We start from the raw sequence: 23,558 nt of genomic DNA on the forward strand, positions 1-23,558 counted from the left end.
ATAGTATTCTTAATCTTTAATCTTATCTTTGATAATAATTCATTTATTATTCTTTAATAATAAAATAATTACATCCCCTGGTTGTGCACATTTTGCTTATTGTTAACCAAGACACGTGGGAAGCCCCTCAGCAAGGCAAAACTAAATTAGCAGATATCCAGGTCCTAAATTGGCAATGCCAGAGACAATTACTAAGACTTGGCAACTTTTCAGCTGTGCATGCAGCAGTTTTATTTTAAACAACATCAGAGATCACACAACTGATCTTGCAATCTGACTTGCACATCACTGCACCAACCTCAGCTCTGGAATTCAACCTCACGCATTCAGTTAGGAACTCACGCAATCCCCGATCAAACAGATATGTAGGAAACTAATCCCTGGTTTAGTCCTTCCAAAATTCAGTTCCTAGTGGTTTTCTACATCCAGGAGAGATGCGATACCAATGCTTTCAGCCTGTGCAAATAGAATGAATTCAGAATTCATAGTTCATCTGCAGCAACAAGTCACTGATAAGGGGAGCAGTTTCCAAAGAGCTTTTTTTTTTTTTTTTCTTAAAAGCCAGTAAGTCAAGGAAATACATGTTGAAAAGATGCAACCAAGCAAAGCTCTTGGGCAAACACTGTACAGTACTGTATGAGCAGGGGGACCCAGGCCCCCACCATTTCGTCAGCATTTCAATGGGTTGCAGCAAAGTTTCAACTGCCAATTTGATGCTTGTTCTTAGAAAACAGCTTCTTTGGTCCACCAAGGGAAAACTGCTCTCCTTTCTGCTCCCAGATGGATGTATTTTTAAGAAGAATGTGTCTTAAGCTGTCTTAAGGGAACATGGGACAAAAAAAATCCAATTAGTTTATTCTCCGAGATGTGTCAAATTTGAAAGCATTAATCCAGATTATCGTGTTATACAGCATTAAAATTAACTTCCTCTTTATAGCATATAATCATTACCCATATAAAGACAAAAAAAACCCCATTAAAAGTAACATTGCCTGTGCTCTGTCCAATTCTTTGGAGGAATGAAAAACATTGTGTAACTTAAATCTGTATTTAGCTTGATAGCTTCAGAAAACATAGATGCAAAGTTCAGATGGATCATTACTAATCGGATTGTTTTCACCATTCTTTCCCCTTTGTTTCAAGGTTTGATTGCATGGTCATTTGCTCTTAAGATTTCTTTTCTTTCCTGTGCACACAACAGAACACCTTCCTTCTGCCTGTGAAGAATCATGTCCTCTTCAAAGCATCCTGCTGCTCTGAAAACCTGAGAGTGAAGGGCAGATGCAGCCACACCACCTGCAAAAATGCAGTTGTTACTCAGAGAAAGCCACTATTCTAGCTTTAAGAATTTGTCCCAGATCTAGGGATTTCCTCGTGTATTTTTAGCTAGGACAAACAAGACAGATTTCTCGATGCTTTTTAAACTGCATTTGCCAACACTGCCCAAACTCTTCCTGTTCCACCTACCTAAATGTTCTTCCATGACAATTTACACCCACCTAAACCAGTGCTGCTGTAGTCCTGTTTCTGCTCCCTCTGTCTTTGCAGCTGCACTGGCCATTGCCCAATGCCATGGCTTAGGGAGACAACCAGCACCTTCCTCGAGGGCCAGATGAGTCCATGAGTGCCAGTGCTGGCATCACAGCACAGGCAGCGAGCCCACAGCAGCGGGAACTCTCAAATGACCCTCTTGGTGAGCTGTGTTGCGAGCGCCCTTGTTAATCAGACTCTTCAGTCTGTTGCAGTTTACTTTAAGTATCATACAAAACAAGAATCAAAATGAAGGATTTCTTTATCCATCCACAAGCTCCTTCACAGCCCATCAAACTGATGTCATGCCATCTTCATCGACTTCTACAATAACATCAGCAGGGCAGATTAGGTTTCTGCACCAGCCTGCAGGATACATCTCAGAGACCCTCGGTCTAATTGCAGCCCTGGTGACTGCTGCTGCAAGCATCTTGCAATGAAACAGGCTAACACGGACCAGTAGACGGAGAAATTCAAATAGTGCATGAAAAAAGCAGACCCATAAACAGCAACAACAAAACCCCTATTACAACCAAGTGCAAAAACCATAGACAGATGAAACTCCGCAGTGCTCTCTTCAGTCAGCTCTGTTTATAAAGCAGGAGTATCTTCATCAGTGGGCTCAAATCACATGCAGGGTGTGACTGCTGACTCCTATCCCCAGTTCACATTGCTGAATACATTTAAATATAATTGGGGGGGGGGGGGGGGGGGGCGTGTAGTATTTGTTCTTGCTGTACAAGCGAAGTCTGTATTCAACTCTAGAAGTCAGTTTATGGCAGTTACTTTTTCAGGAGTCTATTCTAGAGGCCAAATTTTAATTTTGCTGTTTTTTTAAAGAGCTTATATTCTTCTCTAAGGAGTTCAGGAGGTAAATTGTGCTGTGAAGAGGCTTGTGCCATTCCCTGGTAGTTCATCAGAAGAAGAGAGGGAATGGCTTCCCCTTATCTCCTTGGAGAATGAAGAACCAGATGGAAAAGCCTCCTACCAGTAAAGGGACATTTGAACTTCGAGTCGGCAAGGCAGTGATGGCTTTCAGCTTCTCTTCATACAGCACTGGCCAAATTAATATTTTTGTATTTTATTATCAAGTAACAGTAAGGTGAAGCCTGCCAACCCTGTCTGAAAGTTTATTCAACCCTCAGCAGGGGAAAACTCCACTACCTGCCCAAGGCTGGCAGCAGAGGAAGGGAGGGAGTTTTGAGGGAGGCTGGCAGCAGGCAGCGCCGTGTCCCAGCCACTACAGGCGCAGACTTGGGGAAGCTGTACCTTTCCCCAACCTCTCTATCTTCTTCTCTCAGGACCTTAATGTGCTGTAAAACGGAGAATATTGGGGAAAAAATACATGAAAACTTTATGTCAGTATAAAGTATGTATTTGCTCAAAATATTCAGCAGTTACCACTAGATGGCATTTTGGTCCTGAGAAATTAGGAACTCCCAGGTTTCAAATTACTTGTTACAGACAGCAGGAAACAGCAGGAAATGGAATTACTTACCTCATTCGGTTAATAATTTATTATCCATTGTCTTGTATAAGCAAGACATCACTAGCACAAGACACTTTTACTTGCAAATTTATAAATCTCCTTTATTTAACTATAACTTGTGACTCTTCAACCCTCTGCTCAATAGGTAGGGGTTTAAGCTGTAGTCAGCACTTACCAAAATCTTTTCCACATTTTTAAATGAAAGACAAATGTAGGCCAGTTCACAGACTTTGAGCGTGCCATGGAAATCTGCCAGAAATGCCTTGCTCCAGTAACTGTACACAGTATTTCCTGTGTTATTTTTGGATAAACCCTTAATACAGATTGCAGTACAAAAAATAATTCCTGTTCAGGAGTAGAGCTGTTACCATCTGATTATTATGAAATAATAATTCCATAAGATTCCCTTATGAATATTATACTTTGCACCGGTTCATTTTAATTTCAGCTTGTACAAGCTGTGATGTACAAGATGACATCTCCATTCTTAACCTTTGCAGGGTACAATGTACCCTACCCAGAGGTGCAGTGAAGTTCTACGGGGCACATCCTGGGATGACATGTAGGTAGCTTGTTTAACGTCCATAAGCCTCTCAATGCCAGATTAAAACCAAGCAAGAGGATTTCCCTTACTCTGTAGAAAACGAGAGACTGAGAAGTGAACTATTATTTTTGTCCTTAAAAGAAACTAGAGTACAGTTAACTCTTACTTACAGAAAGTCAAAACACCTTCAATAAATGTAGTTAATTTAATTTTGCATGTATGCAAATATACACAATATTATGAGGATGTTTTTTCATTAGATCATCATAAGTACTGCTGCTCTTAGCATATAGCAGCCTGTTCAACAGTTCATCAAAGCAAAAGTCAGCAATCAGAATACTGACATAACTTCATTTCCCACTGAAATTCTGAAAGAAAAGAACAATCAAAAAAACCCCCAGAACAGAATCCAGGATTTCCAAGTATGCTCTTTGAAAAACAATTAAGTTTTTTGCATAATATAAAACTGCATACCAACATGCTCCAGAAATACTTCACTTTCAACTGTTTTTTAATATATACTCAATGTATCTAAAGTATAGGTCTCACACCAAGGTCTCTTGCTCTTAACAGGTCTTCAGCTCTGCTAACAGCAGTGGTAATTGCTGTTAGCTGCAGACAAGGGGCTGAATGAGTATTGGTAGAGGAGACAAACTATCAAAATCTTTCAGGGTGGAGGCTTATGGCACCATTTAAATAACCCAATAAACACTAATATCACAGACTTCTGAGCACCTGAAGAGTAAAATTGAGAAAATATTCAGGAAAAAAGCTTCCCTGCTTAGACTAAGCTACAGTGAGGCTCAAAGTATGACAGTGACTTCTGAGGAGCAACTTTGGGTCTTCGAAAGAAATGCAATATTGAGTTAGAAGGAAAAGAGATAATCACTGGATCATGATGCACAGAAAGTCTGTGCATCACTCCAATTTTCTTTGACAGAAATGTGCTTACTGACAGAAGCATTCGTGGTGATTAGCAGCTGGCTAAATCAGATCCTGCTCTCATACTTGCTTGGGAAAGCCTCATTATGGAAGGAATCTAACTTCACTATGCTGAAATTAATCTTCACTTCTTCATAAAGCAGGCACAAGTTTCTTTGAAATTGTCATTATAGGAAAGCTGCTTTGCTTTAAGTCAAATACTTTAAGAAATGGTGTACTGCAATATTTGAAGTGGCTTTGTATTGGTTTAGTAACTATACACATGCATTATTTTTTTTTTAATTTAGCTTAATGCTATTCTCCAGCAACGTGAGCTGCACTGAAATAAATCAATAGACATGTCAAAACAAAACTTTACAATCTCTAAAAGTTTGTGTTTATAACAATCTACCTTTGCCAAAATAGTGATGTTTTCTGAGGTAGACAAGGCCCACAGGATTTTATGCACCCTCATGAACATGTCTGGGTGCCTGGCTCATTATAAAGGGCAGTTATGTTAAGTGGGGGTGTGTGCCCTTAGCCAATAGGAGAAAACAACAACAACAACAACAAATCTAAACTAGATGTGAAATTACAAGAGCAAGTAAAGATCATGCATGTCTTCCCCGAAACAAAATGACTTTGCCAGACCTTTGGCACATGGAAAAGGCCAGAGTTTATATAACCAACTGATACTTAACGATTTAAAGAGACCATAGAAGGGAAGCATCTTAAGTCGGTACAACCTGCTTCCATCCCAAGGAAGCCAACGCTGTGCCATATGATAGGCAGAAGTGAGAAATACATCCATGCTGACAACTCAAATGTCATTCCAGTTGTGTGGTGACTGGAAACAGAGCTCAAAAAATCTATGGCCCCAACCTTCTTACACAGCATTCAAGAGAGTGCTCCCTAATGTATAGAAGAAGAAAGAGTTAAGTCCTATTAGAATCAGAGCTCTAAAAAGTTTGGGTACACTGTTAGAGGCAGCATAAAGAAATCTTTTACATATTGACACATATATGAAAGTCAGAAATTGTAAACTTAGTAGCTTAAGATTCATTAAATATTCAACAAAATGGTCAAGCATTCAAAATATTCCTATCACCCAGTGAAATATACAGCATCTGTTTGGGATTTACAAAGATTATCTATTTTTTCAGCAAAAATCATTAGCCCTTTAGAGCAATTCTGCTGAAAGGGAGGACAGAAAACAAGAAAACTGAAATATTAGCCTTTTACTTGTTTTGAAATCATAACGATGCTGACTATAAAGTCTGTTGGCATTTTATAGATAACTGGAATGACTATACTATCCGCTGTACCACCTTTAAGAGTATCTTTCTCAAGGTGCAGTCATGAATAACAGGATGTTTATACTACTTACCTCAAGTGAGATCAAAACATTTCTAACATCGCTGTAAACATTTTGAAGACATAGATCATCACAGAACGCACCTCCGTGTCAGAGAAAAGGGCTGGCGTAATTGAGACATGAAACACAGCACCTTCTTGTTCAGAGGGAATAGTGGCTAAATAGTGTGGACTTTTTTTTTCTTTCCATTTCATTTTCTCAATTTATTCAGAAAGGCAATTGTTTTGTTTGCTGCTAAAGCAGAGAGCTCATTCTCTCTTTACTTGTCTCCCTTTTCCCCTGATTAGGATCCTAGATGTCGGATGTGGATGTAATTTCCCATTTTATTTTTAAACATAAAGAAATTAGTAGGCTTTTTGAAATCATTCAGTTTCTAAAATGCATCAGTCCAGTGACTTATCAAGGACAGTATTTTTGCCTTCTGTAATAGTCTAGAACAATAATTCAGCTAAAGGAAGGAAAATACTATTTATGTACCATGCCAATACTAGCTTGCAGCAAAACCAGAGCAGGGACTTTCTACACAGTGGGGGAAAAAAAAAGCCACGACTATAACTTTTGTTTTACAGTAGCTAAACACACCCATCAGACTTGCATTCATTGCATTCAATCCACCTGGAGACAGACGGTATTAAATGGAATTGTAGTAGCTCATGTTTGTACTTTGATGTATCAAGCTAGCCCTAGGCAAGAGTTAGGCAAGGAAAACCCTGTTACCTGTAATTCCATTCCTCTGAAGGTATCTATGTGACAGCGTGCTCCTCCCTGAAGCTCATCTTCTCGGTCTAGCACTGACAGATCTCCCTAAGCCGTGGAGTACTACCCGTTAAGCTCACTAATTGTAAGCTGGAATATCACCAAGCGCTGCTGTCCAAAGTGGTTACAAATACTGCCCACTCCCTCCTCTACTTTGTTTCTGCTATTGGTATTAAAAACAAACAAACAAACAAAAGTTCCTAGAAGCATGAATCATTTTCTTTGCTTCAAGCTGTTTTGTACCTTTTATGCTTGTCACCATTTCCAATCAATTTATGCTATTCAAGCTACTGTTTCTTTAGCTAGGTATTAAAAATAATAAATGTACTTGCACCATCATTTCACAACACTTTTCAGACTAAGTATTCATTCCCAGCTTAAATTCTGTTATAGGTAGTTTATTTAAAAATTTAACAACCTTCTCTCCCCTCCCTCCTCTTCCCCAAAAATGAAAAGGAAAAAAATGGTTGGAACAACATACCTCATTATAAAAATGGTAATAGAAGAGGGACAGAGACTTTGAGCAAGGCTTAAAATAAAATAATGACACAAAGTGGATAACGTTTATGTGTCTTGTTACTCTATCGACAGCCATGTAATTAGATGATAACTAACCCCACACCTAGGAAGTTAGAAACTTTTTGAAGACAGTTGCACTTTGCAGAATTATGGAGCCATCAGCATACAACCTGCACTCATTAGTTGTGCAGAGCATCTGTAATGAAATTTTTTGTAACACTAAAAATTCCATACTGTAGATTCAGGGCGTCCTTCCAGACCAAAGTATGTATTTTGTAATATATCTTGTTCTAGGAAGATGTAAATGTCAAGATTTCATAAGCTTCTCCTATCTATTTTAGCTGAAGACGACATTCCTTCCTGACTACTAACTTCTTGAAGTGAATGTTTGCTATAGAGAGTTAACACAACCAAGGAGGAAGCAATATGCAAAAAAGAAATTCCACACTAAATATATAAGCATTTTCAGGGGCTCATCACACAAAGAAAGATATTTTGAAGAGGAAGAAAGTGAAGAACAAGAAAGGTCATGATCTGAAATTCCATGAAGGGGGGAAGAGTCCTATTAAAACCTAAGATTAAAATTAAAAGGACAGTAGACTTACTATTACAAAACATAAAAAATTGAAAATCTAAATTATTTCATGATAGTGTCATCTGGACCTACCTTACAGTGTTATACAAGACACAGGTTAAGTAAACCATACTTGTATTACTGTTACATACATGTATTGCTGTTGATACAATGGTTAAAAATAAATGTAAAGGAAAAGACTACTGTAAGCCAATCTTACACTCACTGTTCTGCAGTGTAAATGAGTGCAGTTCAAATTATTTCTCTACTGAGGGAAGCAACAGGCAGCATATAAATGCAAACAACCTTCATTAGACACATTGTCATGAGTATATTAATCATGTCAAGAAGCATTGCTGAAGTTTCCTTCAGTGCAATTTAACATACCTTACTTTATTAGGATGCACTTAATTTCACTATGTTTTCTCCTCATTATCATTTATGATGACCAATTAAAATGTTTGTGTCTGTCTCTGAGCAAATTACTTCTGTAATTCTGGTAGCTGAAATCACCGCTCATCCAACACTTGTCATCCCATTCCATCAGTGTAGTATCTTTTTTCGCCCAGCCACTATTAGCATTTTAAAGAGAAAAAGCTTACTTGGATTGGGTAGTTAGGTATAAAACCAGGTCTTTTTGCAGTGTAGACATTAAAAAGGGGGTTGGTTGCCCCCCCCCCAGTTGCCCTGCTATACAGCCTTCATGGTTTTTTCCTTGGAGTGACAAGCATAACTCGTGTAGTCAGCAGAAAAATAATGAAGCAACAGAGGCCTTGGGCATTATTCTCATACCGGGCTCAAAGTTGTGTGCAGTTTAACTTCCTTTGGTCAACACATGCAATAAATGCAAGTACACAGCAACTTTACCCTTTTGGTTTCCTCCAAAGCCTCCGTATCCGGGTTCTGTCTACAGCTTTTCAAATTATAACAGAATGTGCCACTCCAAATGTTTCCAACATTCATAAATAAGCCCAAACCATTTTTAATATTGTAAAAATCAAATGTGAGGGTATGATTTTTTCTCAACCTTTCACAACACCACTGTGAGCAGTTGATCTGTCTATAGCTGTTACTTCCTGGCTTCATGTATATTAAGATAAGAATTAGATATCTGCAAGTTAGCTGGAAATTCTGATTACACACAGCGCTTTTGCTGTGGAACTCAGGGCAACCAGAAATGGCTGAGCAAGATCTGGGATCACCAAGCTATGTATATGAACTCCTTTTTCTGCGGATTACCTTGGGCTCCTGGAACTAACGATACAAGGCTTGTTCCTCAGAAGCTGCTGGAGCTCAGCTGCAAAGCAATGGAATTTGGCTTATTTTCTAAAGAAACATATGTGTTCTTATTTACATAAGATTACTCTGACATTATAGTAATGACTTCCAGAAAAATGCTGATAATTGCAAAGATGAAGAAATAAGTCTGAAGACAGTGCTGCCTTTTAGAACAATTATAATTTCATTAAAATAGGAACATAACTTAAAGATAGATTTTATTCTCTTTGATGATTTACTCATGCAAACTGCACATAAAAGAAAACAGTACAGTTTGTGAAACATGTCAAATGTGAAGACCCAAAATGCTAAGTACAGAAGTAGTGTGACATACGTCTCAAAACGGAATCCATGGTAGTACGACTAACAACTTTTCTCTATTTGCTGAACACAGATTTTAATGGTTCTTTTTCCAGCCCCACTGTTAAATTTATTAACTGTTTACACGTCTCCTATACACTTATGTAGACTTATTTTACAAGCGCAACAGTTTTGTTATAAAAAAACTCCACTTATATAAATATGATTTAAAAGCCTTTGTGTTTAGGAGAGCAAATTATAGTATAATCAATGAGGCCTTATCTAGTCCACCAAAACTACAATGAAAAGTGACTGTATAGCTTTCTTGCAGAATTCACATTTTGTGCCTTTGCAATTAATTTCCTTCTCACAAGAGGTCCATTGTATTTCACCATCCTGGAAACGTTCATTAACTGTTACAGCTTTTTATCGTGAAATTGGGAAAGTAAGACTTTTAAACACATGAGGTTATCAACTCAACTTTTAGTTTTAAAATACAAAATATTTAGAATCCCTATTATTTTCATGCTTAAAGCCCTGCAATGATACATATATGACTTAGATACTTCTTTGTCCAGTTTTCTTTATAGTATGGTTGTATATATATTGTAGAAATTATGATTTTCCTGTGGATCAATTACATTTTTAGATTTAAAACTGAATCAGATAGAAACTTGATGGCACTGACACTTAAAAACACATAGTATAGTGTGGAGAAGGAAGAGCAAATGAACTACACAACCCATTATAAATGCATTAAATCTTTGTTATATACATAATGGAATCCTGCTTTACTGCCAGTTGCTACTATGCATCTGTTTTTGCTATTATACAAAGTTTTCCGACCTGAAAGCACACATCTACTTTTTTTAAACAACTTAATCTATTGTAAAATATTGTACTGTATTTTGAACATGAGTACAGAATCAAAATAGATAATGGCACATTTAAAAAACTCAATATCCTACAGATGATTGGATAATGAGAAAAAGTGTACCTACAATCATCTCATCAGAAACAAACTACATCATGGAATGTTAGTTATCCAAGTTCGCACAGTAAATAACATTTTAAAACTGCAATCACCTATCAGCCAGCATCACATTGAAGGCATCTTTAAACATTCAAGCAAAAGACTGCTGGCATTAACTACTGAACCATTCTCACGCACACACCACACACACCACATTATAATTACATTGTTTCCAAGATACGGTAGATACTGATTTTTTTTTTTTCCACAAGAAAGGTATCAAAATTTTTGCTACTAAAAGATGACAGTGCTTACACAAGAATTAAGTACAAGTTAGCTTGCAAATACAAGACAATGACAAAAAAAAGTCTTGAGTTGTCTGAAGAAGGATTTTAGGCTTTTCTGGCATCCAAAACCATGAGTAAACTCCTTAGTCTGCGACTCAAAATCCACAAAATATCAACCTACTTTGGAATACTAAGTATTCCATATTTGATAACCCTGTATTTTACAATATGCTTACTGGTTTCAGCCTAGCAACAAAGGGTAGTTATAGATATCTGCTCTGACTGGAGAAATAAAGCTCTCCTCCCCCCAGAATGAAAGTGTTGGAGGGGAAAAAAACCCCCACCTGACATCAAGTTAAAATTAAAAAAAAAAAAATCAAATCTATTTAGTAATGATCCTCATCTAGGATAGGTATGTGCAGAAGAGTACTGTATCTCATATACTGTACTGGCCCTATTAAACAAATTAAAAACCCCAACAGTTAAAAAGCTAACCAAAATGCTATACATAAAACAACCCAAACGTTTTTCTCCCAATGTTCTTCCTCTCATAATGTGCAAAACAACAAAAAGGCAAAAAGACTAAAATCAAATTTACTGTTACTGTCTTTCTCTTGCCTAGTGCTTTATGACCTTGCTAACGTTACAAAGTCAATAGGGACTATGCAGAACTTTGGTATAAAAATGTCACATAATATTACTATCACAGTCTTGGGGATGACCTTTAGTAATTCACCCCAATGTATGTTGAAATAATACCAAATTAAAAATGAAATAAACCACATTGTACTGTACACACACTTTACACATTAAGCACAAAAAACAACCAGTAAAACTAATACTTAAAAAAAAAAAAGTCTTTTGCAAAGAGACTAGAACTGGTGTTCTGTCTCATCTTCACCTGCCAATCGTTAAAGCCAAATTTAAGTTGGATTTTTCAAAAATGACTAATTTTAAGCTACAATTTCTCCTAGATGGAGACTGGTCTTTTGTTGATTTCCCTTTAAAGTCACAAATGTATATCTAAGAAACTGATGCAATGCAAATTTTTAATCAACTTCCTGAAGGCTGCGACTGGGAGGGAGGCGCCATGACGATCTGGGAAAGCACCGGCTCTGTGCTCTGGTCCGCCATCTGGGTGAGAACGGAGGTGGCCACCGCTTCTGCCTTGGAAGTTGAGCTTACGCCATTGGAAGTGCTGACAGAACTGTGCTGAATAGCTTCTGTGTGTGGACTGCTTGGCACTGATATGTCTTCTGAACTGTCATCTTTATCTGCAGCTGAAGGAGAAAAATTAATTCATTTTTTCCCCCAGAATGCACACCACCGCGTCCCAGGTAACAGCAATCATCCCCTAAATAATTAAAATTCACAGTGTAATGTAGCACAACTTGCAAAGCATCTTCATTTTCATTTTTTAAAGAAAATACTACTTTGTAAGCAAAAAATATGGACTGCAGTATGGAATCTTCAGGAAACAAGAACATTTTCACATCTTCAAAGTCATGATTAAAATTTTCTGGTTTCCTGCTTAGTAAATCAGCTGGTGGGTACCACACCTAATTCTTATGATGAATGCTCATGTCAATCAGCAGTATTTATAGAGTAAAAATACTATGAGATCTCTTGGTGCTATATGAATTGGCTTTAGATTTTTAACATATGTGATTTACTGCATTTGCTTAGTAATCAAACGAGAATAATTCTACGTTCAGTAATTAATACCTGTCATCATGAATGTGATATCTGAAAAAAAATTTACACCACTATATTAATTCAACCACAATTCCACAAGTTTTCAACCCACACCCTTTTAACAGAGTGAAGTGCAGTAACTTCTTTAGTATACAAATGCCTCTCAGTAAGATTTAGAATTGTTAAAACTGATTTTAAAAATATCTTCAAGAATACTTCAGGTGTCCTCCACAAAACTGAAGTGAATTAGCTACAGAGTTGGATCATTTTTTCTCATGACAGAGGGTAAACAGATTGAAAAGTAATTCTCATTGTGCAAAATTAGAATTTACAAAATGAGCATGGTTTAAAATGTCTTTCTGGCATGCCATCCTAGTCATGCTAAAATCACCTTTTTTTTCCAGAGTTGCAAAAGTTAGCCAAGGCATTATGCAAACACTGTCAAGCAAAAAGCTGAGTTAAAGACTAAAAAAAAACAAAACCAGAACAAAACCAGAAAATAAGCCTACTGTTCTTCACTCAAAATTAAAAAGTATGAACACTGAATTTAATTATAACTATTTTGTATCACTTCGTGCTACTTAGCGTTTTCAAGTATTTTTCACAATAGTTTTACACCCTGACTTAAACCCAGCATACAGATGGAATACTGGAAGTCCCTTTTAAAACACTACTGATGATTGTATAACATAACAATATAGAAAGATACACACAAACATAGCCAGAAGCAGCATGAACCATGGGTTGTGACATAGCAATGGAACAAAGCTTGATTTTCTCTAGGCTGGTCTTTGCAATCCCTTTCAGATTTCGTTGAGACTGGCCTACAAATTCAAAAGTTACGCAGCGATGGGAAGTGATGACACTGACACTAAAACATGAAAAACATTGTGGTATCACAGCCTCATCTCCATAGAAAACCAGGCTAATAGCAGCAACTAAAAGGAACACTAAGCATGAACAAACAATGATGAAATGAAGTTTATGATGTACTGAGGTTTATATGACATACTAGCAATGGGTAAGAAAATTCACTCAATTAGCAAGTCAGGTCCCCAGTGTAAAGATCGTTGAGCAACCCCATGCATACTAAGAACACACTCCTCTTCAAAGCCTGTAAACAACAGTTCTATTACTGAAGGTCAAAAAGGATGGGTAAGCAAGCAAAATTGCTGTATTTCTTTCTAAGAAATACCGCCTACACGAACAAGGCAGCAATTTCTCTTATACCTCTACTACAAGAGCACGGACATAATCGTTTAAAAGCATCATAATGTTCTTATCCATGAGGCCAACTATTTTACAGATGCTGCATTTTTTCAAAAACAGGTCTTTCAAGCATTGAAGGAGACAGAGACAGATGATACTGAGCTAGGTCTGCTGACAATTACCACATATCCTAAGGTTACATGGTAGCTGTATACAGCAAGAGGAGGAAAATTAAAATACTTCTCAAAAACATTTGTGATCCTAAGGATCTGCCCATTCAAGAACGGAAAGAACATGAACGAGTGCCAATTCAGTTAATACTGTTCAACAGGATTTCATCTTTGCTACACCTCTATCAAGACCTACAAGATCTCATGTAAAAACAAGTAAGAAGGAACACATGCAAACTTTGTTAAAAACAGAAACTCTAGTGCCACTTCCTGAAAAATATGAGAGTAGCATATTCTTCCACTCAGCCAGAATGAAATGGCAGCAAGTGGGACAACATGTATCAAGTAATGTCTCCCCACTGTAACACCTACTCCTCCTCTTCAGAGCTGTTACTCTCCTACGAATCTCAATCTTCCTATTATGTTTCTTTTGCTGATCCCTGATTTCCTTGTTGGCCAAATCCTCCTTATCCTCAAGAAAAAGGGTTAGTTTTAAATGCTACAAGCCAGAGATAGAGAGGCAGTAAAGTAGATTGTTATCTTTCATCCCAAGAAAGAAGGTCTTCCATTGTTCTGTATCCCTTAACATGTACATTGTTAACTCAAAAGAAATGTCTGTAATAAAATCACAGTGGTAAAGAACATGAGAAAGGCTTGATTTTCTGATTTTGATGGGCTCAGGAAGACCATACATGCAGTGGAAGAAACAGTTATGAGAATACTTATGATCGCCAATGTACAATAGAAGTTTTCATATTATTGAGCAGATGAACAAACATACTGTGCTGAAGAGACAAAAGCACACGATTCAGGTATTTTCAGATGCCAGGGGCTAGAGGTGGGAGCTTACAGCAGACAGGTGATTATGCAAGATACAGACCTGACACTAGTTTATGGTAATAAATTTGACTGGAAGCATAAATCCTTGCAGTAACTACCAAGTAATATTTAGAAATGAGGTGCCACTGTAAATAACAGCTATTTAGATTTCCTTCAAAATCCTTCCTTATGTAGCCCTAACTTTACAGGAATACAGCCAAAAACTGAATACAGAACTCCATTTGAAGAATTAAAACCAAACAAGAAAATCTACTCAATGAATATAGAAGATAAATTCACCTCATTACAAAGGAATAAAGAACAAAGGCTTTTAGAAGAACACAGGAAAGTCACATTTAAATTCCAACAGATTTTTTTCTTTTTTCTTAGTTGACCAGAGAATTGCCAGGCACAGGACTGTGGTTTCAAGTGTGCAACTGATACATACCAGAATCATAACAGCTAACAATGTAGAAAAGCGCCCAGGCATTTTAACTTTTTAATGGCTCCCCCCCAGCTTTGCCTCAAACCAAGGAAAATGCACGGTCCAAATTAGAAATGAATCTACATAAGTCTGCTGTACATAGAAGGCTGAAAATTTACAGACCTACATCCCATGAACCTTCCTGAAGGCCACATAGTTCCTAGACAAGCTGCGTCATGAGAAGGAGTGACACGTTTTGGTAATGGAACACAATGCAGGCTAGACTGAGCTATAGAAAAGACTTAAAAAATACCAAAGCACAGAGGAGACTTTTGAGGATGTACTAAGCAGCACCCTTTTAGAGTAGTCAAACATTGCTGCTATTTGCTTCTTAGCGTTGCTTACCAATAGCTTTCAGTAAGGTAAGCAAACAAAGAGGGATTTCAGTCTTCAGAAGAATAAAACGCCACCAAAACCAAAATGGGAGCGAGTATGCAAGCACTGACATGTGATTCAGAACTCCGTTCGGTCCCCTGATAATCCCTAGAAAGGAAGCCTCATGGTAATTCTCATCAGGCCATCCATGGACTACAGAGGGACTCAAGCCTAGAAATGCTCATTTCCAGTGAGCTGGCCCTTGTGAATAACCCCTGCAGTCACTGAAGGACTGTCGCCTGTCCAGAACAGGCTGTAGGAACATAGTGGTTTGAGTGGTTCAAATTATTGAAGGTCTGAAACTGGTTAGTCATCTTCTACCATTTCTTTAAAACTAACTAGAAAAAGAACACACACAAAAAATTCCATTTAATAATCCATTTAACACCACCTACATTGCAGCTTCTATCTATCTTCCTTTGTATTCAGTTTTGTACAAATGTTCTTGAATATTATGATGTCCTTTTGAAAAACATGAAAAAATACCTAAAACACCCTTTTAATTTTCTTTTTTTTTTTTTTTTGCAACTCTTAATTCTCACAACACATTTTCTTCTCACAAGTTTTCACCTTTTTCCTGCTCCAAGTCCAGAAAAAGCCTGAGAAAATATAGGAGTATTGTAGAATAATTTTAGAAATAATCTGGTATAGAAGAGCTAAAATGAAAAATAAACAAACAGCATTTAGATTTCTCCTATACATGCCCCCCCGCCAATGTTTAAAGATGCATTCAGAACCAATAGCATCCTTCTTTGGGAAACAGAAAAGTTTCAACTGGCTGAAAACACAAACGTTGCAACAAATTCATCCATACTGCCTCAAAGCGCAACAACCATTTTTCTGGTTTCTCTGTCCTGATGACACCCTCTTCTGAGGCAGGCGCAAGACTTTTTAAATAAAGAAAATATGATCCCAAGAACAATCTTAGAAGAAATGGGTATCTGCACTGTTGTGATTTTCACTCGCCCTGAGACAAAAATGTGCCTAAGAAATCCAGAAGGTCTTAAAAGATATGTAGAAGTAAGTGCCAAAAATACCCTGAAAAGCAATACATTATTTGTGCCTATTTAAGTGCACCATACATGAAACCCCATTAAATTGTGGGCTTAGCTGTTAAAACACGGTCTGCATGGTATAATCTAGCACTGTCTCAGCAGTGCACAATATTCAGCACTACAGGAGCTCTGTAATCTGGTGTCTTCAATTTCTTCCACAGAGAGACTGTTAAACCACTCAATACGTTTTTGAAGCAATTCAACTTAGATTACTTGATGAACATAATATGTTTATTTAAAAATACTTTCTATGAACACCATTTTCATCAACATATTAACTGAAACCATTTTTTCCTCTCGTAAATTGTACTGTGGGTATGTCACTTAGCCAACGTGCTTTCTTAACAATATTCACATGGAGATCACGTGACAAAATCCTCTCAGAGGGATGGCATTACAACTTTCATGTTCAACTTTTACTTTCAAGAGACTTTTCAAGAAACTAGGTGAGCTATGCTTCCAATCTCCTTGCTTACTATTTTTTTTTTCCCCAAATGTAGGCTTTTTCCACTGATGAGTATTTTAGTTTCTATTCATTTTGCCTTCTTTAGTAAATTAGGAACATTATGGTCCTCTTCTGAGGGCAGAAAATAAGCATTACTAAACAGGCCATTCATTAATCCTTCAATGAAGAAGGAATCCGTACCATGTAATTGGTTTGCCAGTTTAAGACTTATGTTTAAATATTTTTCATGCCAATTCAGGAACACACATCCTCAAAACATCAAAATTCAAGAAACCTACAGTTTTTGGGTTTTTTTTTTTTTGAAAAACCTTGCATGCATGAAGTTATCCCCTAGTAGCTTCCGTATCAAATTATGTTGTTCTGTCAGACGGGAGCCATAATGGCCTCATCCCTGCAGCAATCATTGTTAATATAAATCCCAAACATATTTCTATACTGTTCCAATTTACTCCAAGATGCTATTTTCCGTCTTGTCAAAATGACTGGAGATCAAAGGACCAAGATTTATAAGCTCAAAACTGACAAAATCAGTATTCTAAATATATATGGCAATAGAGAGTTGCTAAATCTCCTGAATCTTTTAAATTAAAAAATATTGCCCATTCTGATGAAATTGCTTACAATGACTACAAGTAAAGATGGTGGCCATTAAGTTTTATCGCAAGCACCTGAGGATCTGTTTGCATGCAATACAAAATGTTCCTTTATTCTCCTGAATTACTGACACTGGCAAATTAAAATGAAGTGGCTACATATGGCAGAAACAATCTTCACATTTACAAATATCCTGAAATATCACTAAATCATAAAAACGAAAGCTGTGGGTTATATATTATGAATGTTGCCTAATGCATTCCCAGCTCGGTTATTTGTAACAAATTTGTGTACAATGGACAAAATTGGCCATTTATTCTACAGCAGTAGCAGCTGGTTCTGGCACTGTGTATCATACCCAAAAAGGAAGTTACAAGTCAGGAAAGCATAATTAACCTTTAAAATGCTGGAAGGATGAAAAAAAAAAAAAATGAGCAACTTCAAGTAAAAATATGTATTAGAAAAAAAATGCCACTAAACTCTCAGTATTCCCTTCAGTATTAGAACTGCTTTTTAAAATACTGTTTATAGAAAAATAGTCACTTAATGTGGAAATCTAGAAGACATTGTACAGTAGGAGCCATGAACCTGCATTTGATTATTTTAACGGCTTGACTGATCCTGGATGTTATGGTAAATGAGGATAGCTGTTATATACCTCTACTGAAATCTCATTACGATGAAGAAAAAAAGACCCACAAGGACCTGTCACTGTACTAGGCTAAGATAAAGTATAAAAAAAGGTTTATCACGTGCTCTTAATACTTTAATTATATTTTCCAAAGCAGGTGTAGTAATCGATAGCCCTTAAATGCTAATTATCATATGCATTTATTAAACCAGCATAAACCCTTCAATGTTGTGCAACATTTCAACTGAAAGGACTTAAAAATATATTTCTAAATATCACATATTCATTCCTGTCTTCCAATAACCTTTGAGATTTTTAGAAAAAAAATATCTTTAATGTAATATTAGAACTGCACTTCTCAATTTTAATGTTCATTCAGTTCACTTTGGCAGTATTTCATTGATGCAGCCTAAGGCTATAGGTAATGGAACATTACTCACTATGATAGCCAGATTTCTTCTGCATGGCGGTTACAGGGCAATCTTTATGAGCCAGAAGAAGCTGTTTCAGCTGTGCCACTTCATTTCTCAGCAGGGTGACTTCATTCTAAAGGAGAAGAAAGTTATGTACTTTACCAGGCTCAAACTACACACATTTTGAAGGTAAGTATTAAGTTTTATAGGATTTTCAGTTGTTCATTTTGGGGTAGATAAAATACAAGAAGTTTCCATTTGGTATATATTGCAAAAATGTATACATTTCTTTTATCTCAGAATATGTAAATATTAGCTGAAACTTGGCTAACTTTATTTTATGATTTTCTTAAACTAGGAAATGCTTTTTTGGAAAATACAACATACGTTTTTCAGTTTGCAGATGCAGAGTCTACATATAGTCTCATTCACATGATCCAGCTACTGTAAGACTCCTCTGAAAGGTTTGTGATGAATTCTAATCAGAGTAAACCTACACTGAACTACCCACATTTTAACAAATGCCACAGCCAACACTAAAAAAGGTTAAAACCCCCAAAACCCAGCCATTTGTACTTGGACTTTGAAAATCTCGTGTACTGGAAAATAATTTAGTAAATATTTGTTGATTTCCATATTAATTTTCTCTTTGGGAACCATACATAAACATGCTGTATGAAGGTATCATTGATAACAATGACAAAATCCTGAAATGTCAGCTGATGTCACTAAAGCGAAGTGTAATCGAGGAGACAGCACCTGCAGAATGCAGTGACTGGGTTCATTTCTAGGCTTTGCCTTTCCACTATTGGGTGACCTTGAGCAAGGTCATTTTACTGCTTTGTGCTTCAAGTTCCCCATTTGTAAAATGGAGGACAGCGATACTTACCTTCCCTGTAAAGCAGTTTGATATCTACAGATGAGAAGCGCTACATAACTGCATTATATGTGACAATCCGAATTAAGAATAGTATGGCTTTTTGATAGACCCATTTTCACTTTAAATAGTAGAAAAATGTTTATGTGTCTACAGAATCAAGTTGTCTGTAATGCTTTGTGATCCCCATATCTTGTCACAATATATGCTTTCCATGGGTTATTTTATTTTAAATATAAATCCTTTCCATTGATACTTTAAGTGACTTAAACTATAACAACCTTTGCACATTAGCATAACATACCACACATGACATAAATGTTTGGTAAATGCATACATTTATGCATTTAGGAGCAAGTTAAAGAAAAAACAAACACAGGAAAATTGGATTGCAACTAAACTTATTTGGAAAAAATAAAACACGAGATAGTCAACTTATTTACTTGCAAGCTAGAAATAAGGCAATGCAGTCAGAGAAGATTAATTACAACTAAAAGGATTCCAAAGTAAGGAAAACAATTTTTAAGAACAGTATTTATTAGGTTTAATTACACTAAATAACAAAGTTTATAAATACTGTAACTAAAATACCAGATTTTTAAAATAAAAGGTCCTCTTTATGTCCTCTCTCTCTATTTAGACAACAAAAAATTTCAAGCCTTTATACCTGCAAAATCCTCTTAAACTATTAAGGACTACTTTTCCATTCAGTCTTTTTATTGTGTCAAATATCTCTTTTACAAACTTCATATTTAAAATAAAAGCAAGACCTGAAAGCAAGCCAAAAATCTGACTTCACAGACATTTCTAATGAAAGAAAAATGTGATTGCAAACAAAAAAGGTTGCAATGAAAAAAAAAACAAATGAAAAACCCCACAAATTCTCTACCAGCTGGCATTACATGTCCTGAAATCTTGGGCTGTTAAGAAAGCACACTACTACTGCCTCCAGCTCTCGGTCTCCTCATAGTTCACCATGTTATTTACTGAGGAGCCACAAATCTGGATGCCAAGCAGGCAGCTGCACAGAATTGACATAGCTGGGGAAAAAAAAATAAAAATGCTGATGTAGTTTTGCAATACTTCTCGATAATCTACAGCAGCAGCAATGTCCAGAATATGAAACATACTTCCATTAGTTTAAAGGAACATTGGCGAAATAAGTGATCAAATTGGGAAAAGGTTTTCAGAAATTTTCTACTTTCATCTCCCACATTTTCAAGAAGAATTTTATACTCAAGCAGCACATACAAGTATGAAGTTGCTGTTTATCAGGGTAAGTAAAACTAAAGTTTATGAAAAATTTTTGAAAAGGCAGTTTATAGATTAATGTCAGCTGTATTATAAATACTAAGAATTTTGCTAACAGAAATAGAAAAAGCAAATATATTATCTCACATTAAGGCAGATTAAAAGAAAAAAAAAAAAAGAACAGCATTCCTATGCTAAAAAAAAAAACTTTGAGGTATTCTCATTGAATACATAGCTAGCATTGTTACTAACATAAACACCGTGTGCCAACAGTGCTATATGCAATGCACAAATCATTCCTGAAAGTAGAATAGAGTACGTCTGCTAGACACATGGTCTATGGAATGTCACAGAAAGGCAATCCATGGTTGTCATTTACATATTACCAGTAAGAACCACTTCTAACTGGTAATAAAGGGGGACTGTTAGAACCAACTCCTATACATGTTGTAGTTTCTTATCATATATGTGACAATAGCAAGTCTTTCCATCTCATTCAAAACTTGTTAACAGGTTAACATGTGGTGGTCATTTAACATGTGGTTAACATGTTGAAAACAGGCTAACAAGACAGACATGGAATAAACACTTCAACAGTTGGCATGAAGAAAGATTATTTTGAGTTTTCACACTGGAAAGGTCCTCCTGAGATATCCAATGAGATATGAGTCAAGTGTAGATATCAAGTCAATTGCAGGCATCAACATTTCTTTAAATAATCATGAACTATACCTCACATGCTGTCTAGAATAATTTTTATGTTCCCATATTTCAAAACATACTAACATTAGAAAGCACGTTTCTGGAGGAAAGCATATCTATTTTTACCTGCGCTCCATTTTTCAAAAGGTACTTTCCGTTCTGTATTCTTACAAAGGTATACCACACAGTGTACAATATGTTCTTCTGTACCTGCATATTTCTCCCTGGATCCAAAATGCATATGTAATAGTGGGACTGGATTAACCCTTACTCAGCAAGGTGTGGGACAATATTTGTGAGGTATATTTACCAAAACTATCATCAGTGACAGGTAGATGTGACTTATAGGGATAGGGGATTGTCTGTGGCTGAGTTAAAACATCGCTCTTCCTGTTTCTTTTTGGACAACTTCAAGAAGATACCCCTATATGGGAAAGGACCTTTACTTACAGGCATTTCTTTAATAATTTAGCATTCCTAAAGCAGCTTTTGCAGCATTACTACAAACCACCACTTGACTGCTGATCCTTTAAAACCTACAATGACCTACTGTGGAAGACAGGCCATTCTTCTGCTAATACTGTGCCTTCTAAGATTATTAAAGCAACAGGGACCAAATACTGACCATATAATGAACTTTGACATCTGATCCTGCAATATGTTTGAGCGGCCACTGGGGACGCACTGTCAATACTTCCTTAACATGTTACATAGCATAGCATACCCTGCAGTATCGTGCAAGGCACAGAGGCAACACAATGTGGTATATAAAATTTAAGATCAATAAACAAGTCAACACATAAGTAGAAAACACAGTCCACAAAAAGCAAACAGTAAATAAACTTTAAAAGGTTGGAAGCATGAAAAAAAACTTACAAAGCAGAGCCTATAATAAAGACAGCTAACCTAACCTAAAGATGTTACTGGTGTGATGTAATTTTCCCTTAAGCAACAATTTGAAAAATAATGCTTAAAAGAAAATTACATTCAAACATTTTAAAGAAGAAAGTAGGCAGAAGTTAATCTACAGAAAGCTGAAAACTACGGAACAAAATACATACATGAACCAAGTAAACCTCTTCAAAATCTGTGGTACTGTTAGAGAGCTTCCATTCTTAAAAACCTTGACACTGACATTAGAAGCTTTAACATAGACATTACAAGAAAGCTACTGGCTGCGTTGAAAGAAGTCAGAATCGTTATGTGAAGCAATGCAACGTAGTCATTTTGGTATTAACCTGCTTTTGGAAATGTGACATCTTGGTAAATTCTGAGCAGGTCATTTAGATATTAAACAAAATATGAACTACTAAACCCTAACACTCAGTCTATAAAACTGTACTAAGGCAAAACTCCAAACTTATTAAATTTACTATTAAATATAAAGTAAGTAATCACGGGTCATTGCTGCCCACTATGCTGATCAGCTGTGTTAGCCTGTCAAGTGAAGAATTATTATGGAAATATAGGATTGATTAATGTTTTCATATAAAGTACAGTTTAATTATTTCTCTGACATTCAATTTTCTTTACAAGTCATTCTGTTCTTCACAGTTAACAGTTTTGCTTTTGGCAGACCATAAGAAAATTCTTTTTCTTGAATTCACTATTACTGAGTTAAGTCTTGGAAATCTGGAAATCTTTTGGTTATGGTACTTACCAATTTTTATGACCAAAAATTATGTATGTATAAGTTAAAGGCAGTTCACATAATACCTAACATTACTTCCACTAAAAAAAACCAAAACCCAACATATAGCCAATCTTTGTTGTTCTTTGTTTTTTTTTCCTGTAGATCTACCTTCACTTGTTTCTCATATTATTTAAGATACAGTGCTACATACCATTTTGTATTTAATGGATTTACAGTGAGGACTGTGACTGCATTAAAGGAACGTGTCTAAAGACTGTGAACAGGTATGAGAAGACTATATATTTGCAAGAAGTTTAACTGATGCTGGTGCAGAGTGTCATGATTCTTAGAACACAGGAAACAATTTCACATTGTGTGCTTAGGTAGGAATTTCTTACATTTTACAGTCTGGGATGCTGAGTATTTTTAAAGACATGAACATGAAGATGACTGATACACTGTAATCTTGTTTACGTGATAAAAAGTAATCTCAACATGCCCTACTTTCCTGTTGGTCAAACTGGGACATTTTCTTTATGAAACAGCATGAAAGAGGATTTTAATAGGAAGGAAAAGATCTGCTAATTTGACTCATTGAACAGCTCTGATGAAAGAACAAGAAGTTAAACCTTTAACAT

At 36.3% G+C, this 23,558-nt stretch overlaps 1 protein-coding gene and 1 long non-coding RNA gene across 5 annotated transcripts in view; both read right to left on the minus strand.

The window, feature by feature from the left end:
- Positions 1 to 204: 204 nt before the first annotated feature.
- On the minus strand, positions 205 to 6,395 carry LOC138685106 (uncharacterized). The gene is made up of 2 exons (XR_011324337.1): positions 5,872 to 6,395; positions 205 to 1,296 (listed from the first exon to the last, which is right to left on the minus strand). It is a non-coding gene; the product is annotated as an uncharacterized lncRNA (long non-coding RNA).
- A 2,752-nt stretch (positions 6,396 to 9,147) lies between these two features.
- The window catches only part of ATF2 (activating transcription factor 2), a 54,094-nt gene continuing 39,683 nt past the window's right edge, over positions 9,148 to 23,558 (minus strand). For all 4 annotated transcript variants that reach the window (XM_069781480.1, XM_069781477.1, XM_069781479.1 and 1 more), the window contains 2 exons: positions 18,485 to 18,590; positions 9,148 to 11,826 (listed from right to left, as the gene is read on the minus strand). In XM_069781480.1, the coding sequence (XP_069637581.1) occupies positions 11,600 to 11,826; positions 18,485 to 18,590 (333 nt within the window). In that variant the 3' untranslated portion in view covers positions 9,148 to 11,599. The remainder of the gene's footprint in view (positions 11,827 to 18,484; positions 18,591 to 23,558) is intronic.

The sequence above is a fragment of the Haliaeetus albicilla genome, chromosome 4 (assembly GCF_947461875.1).
Source record: "Haliaeetus albicilla chromosome 4, bHalAlb1.1, whole genome shotgun sequence".
In the NCBI taxonomy this organism is placed as follows: domain Eukaryota; kingdom Metazoa; phylum Chordata; class Aves; order Accipitriformes; family Accipitridae; genus Haliaeetus; species Haliaeetus albicilla.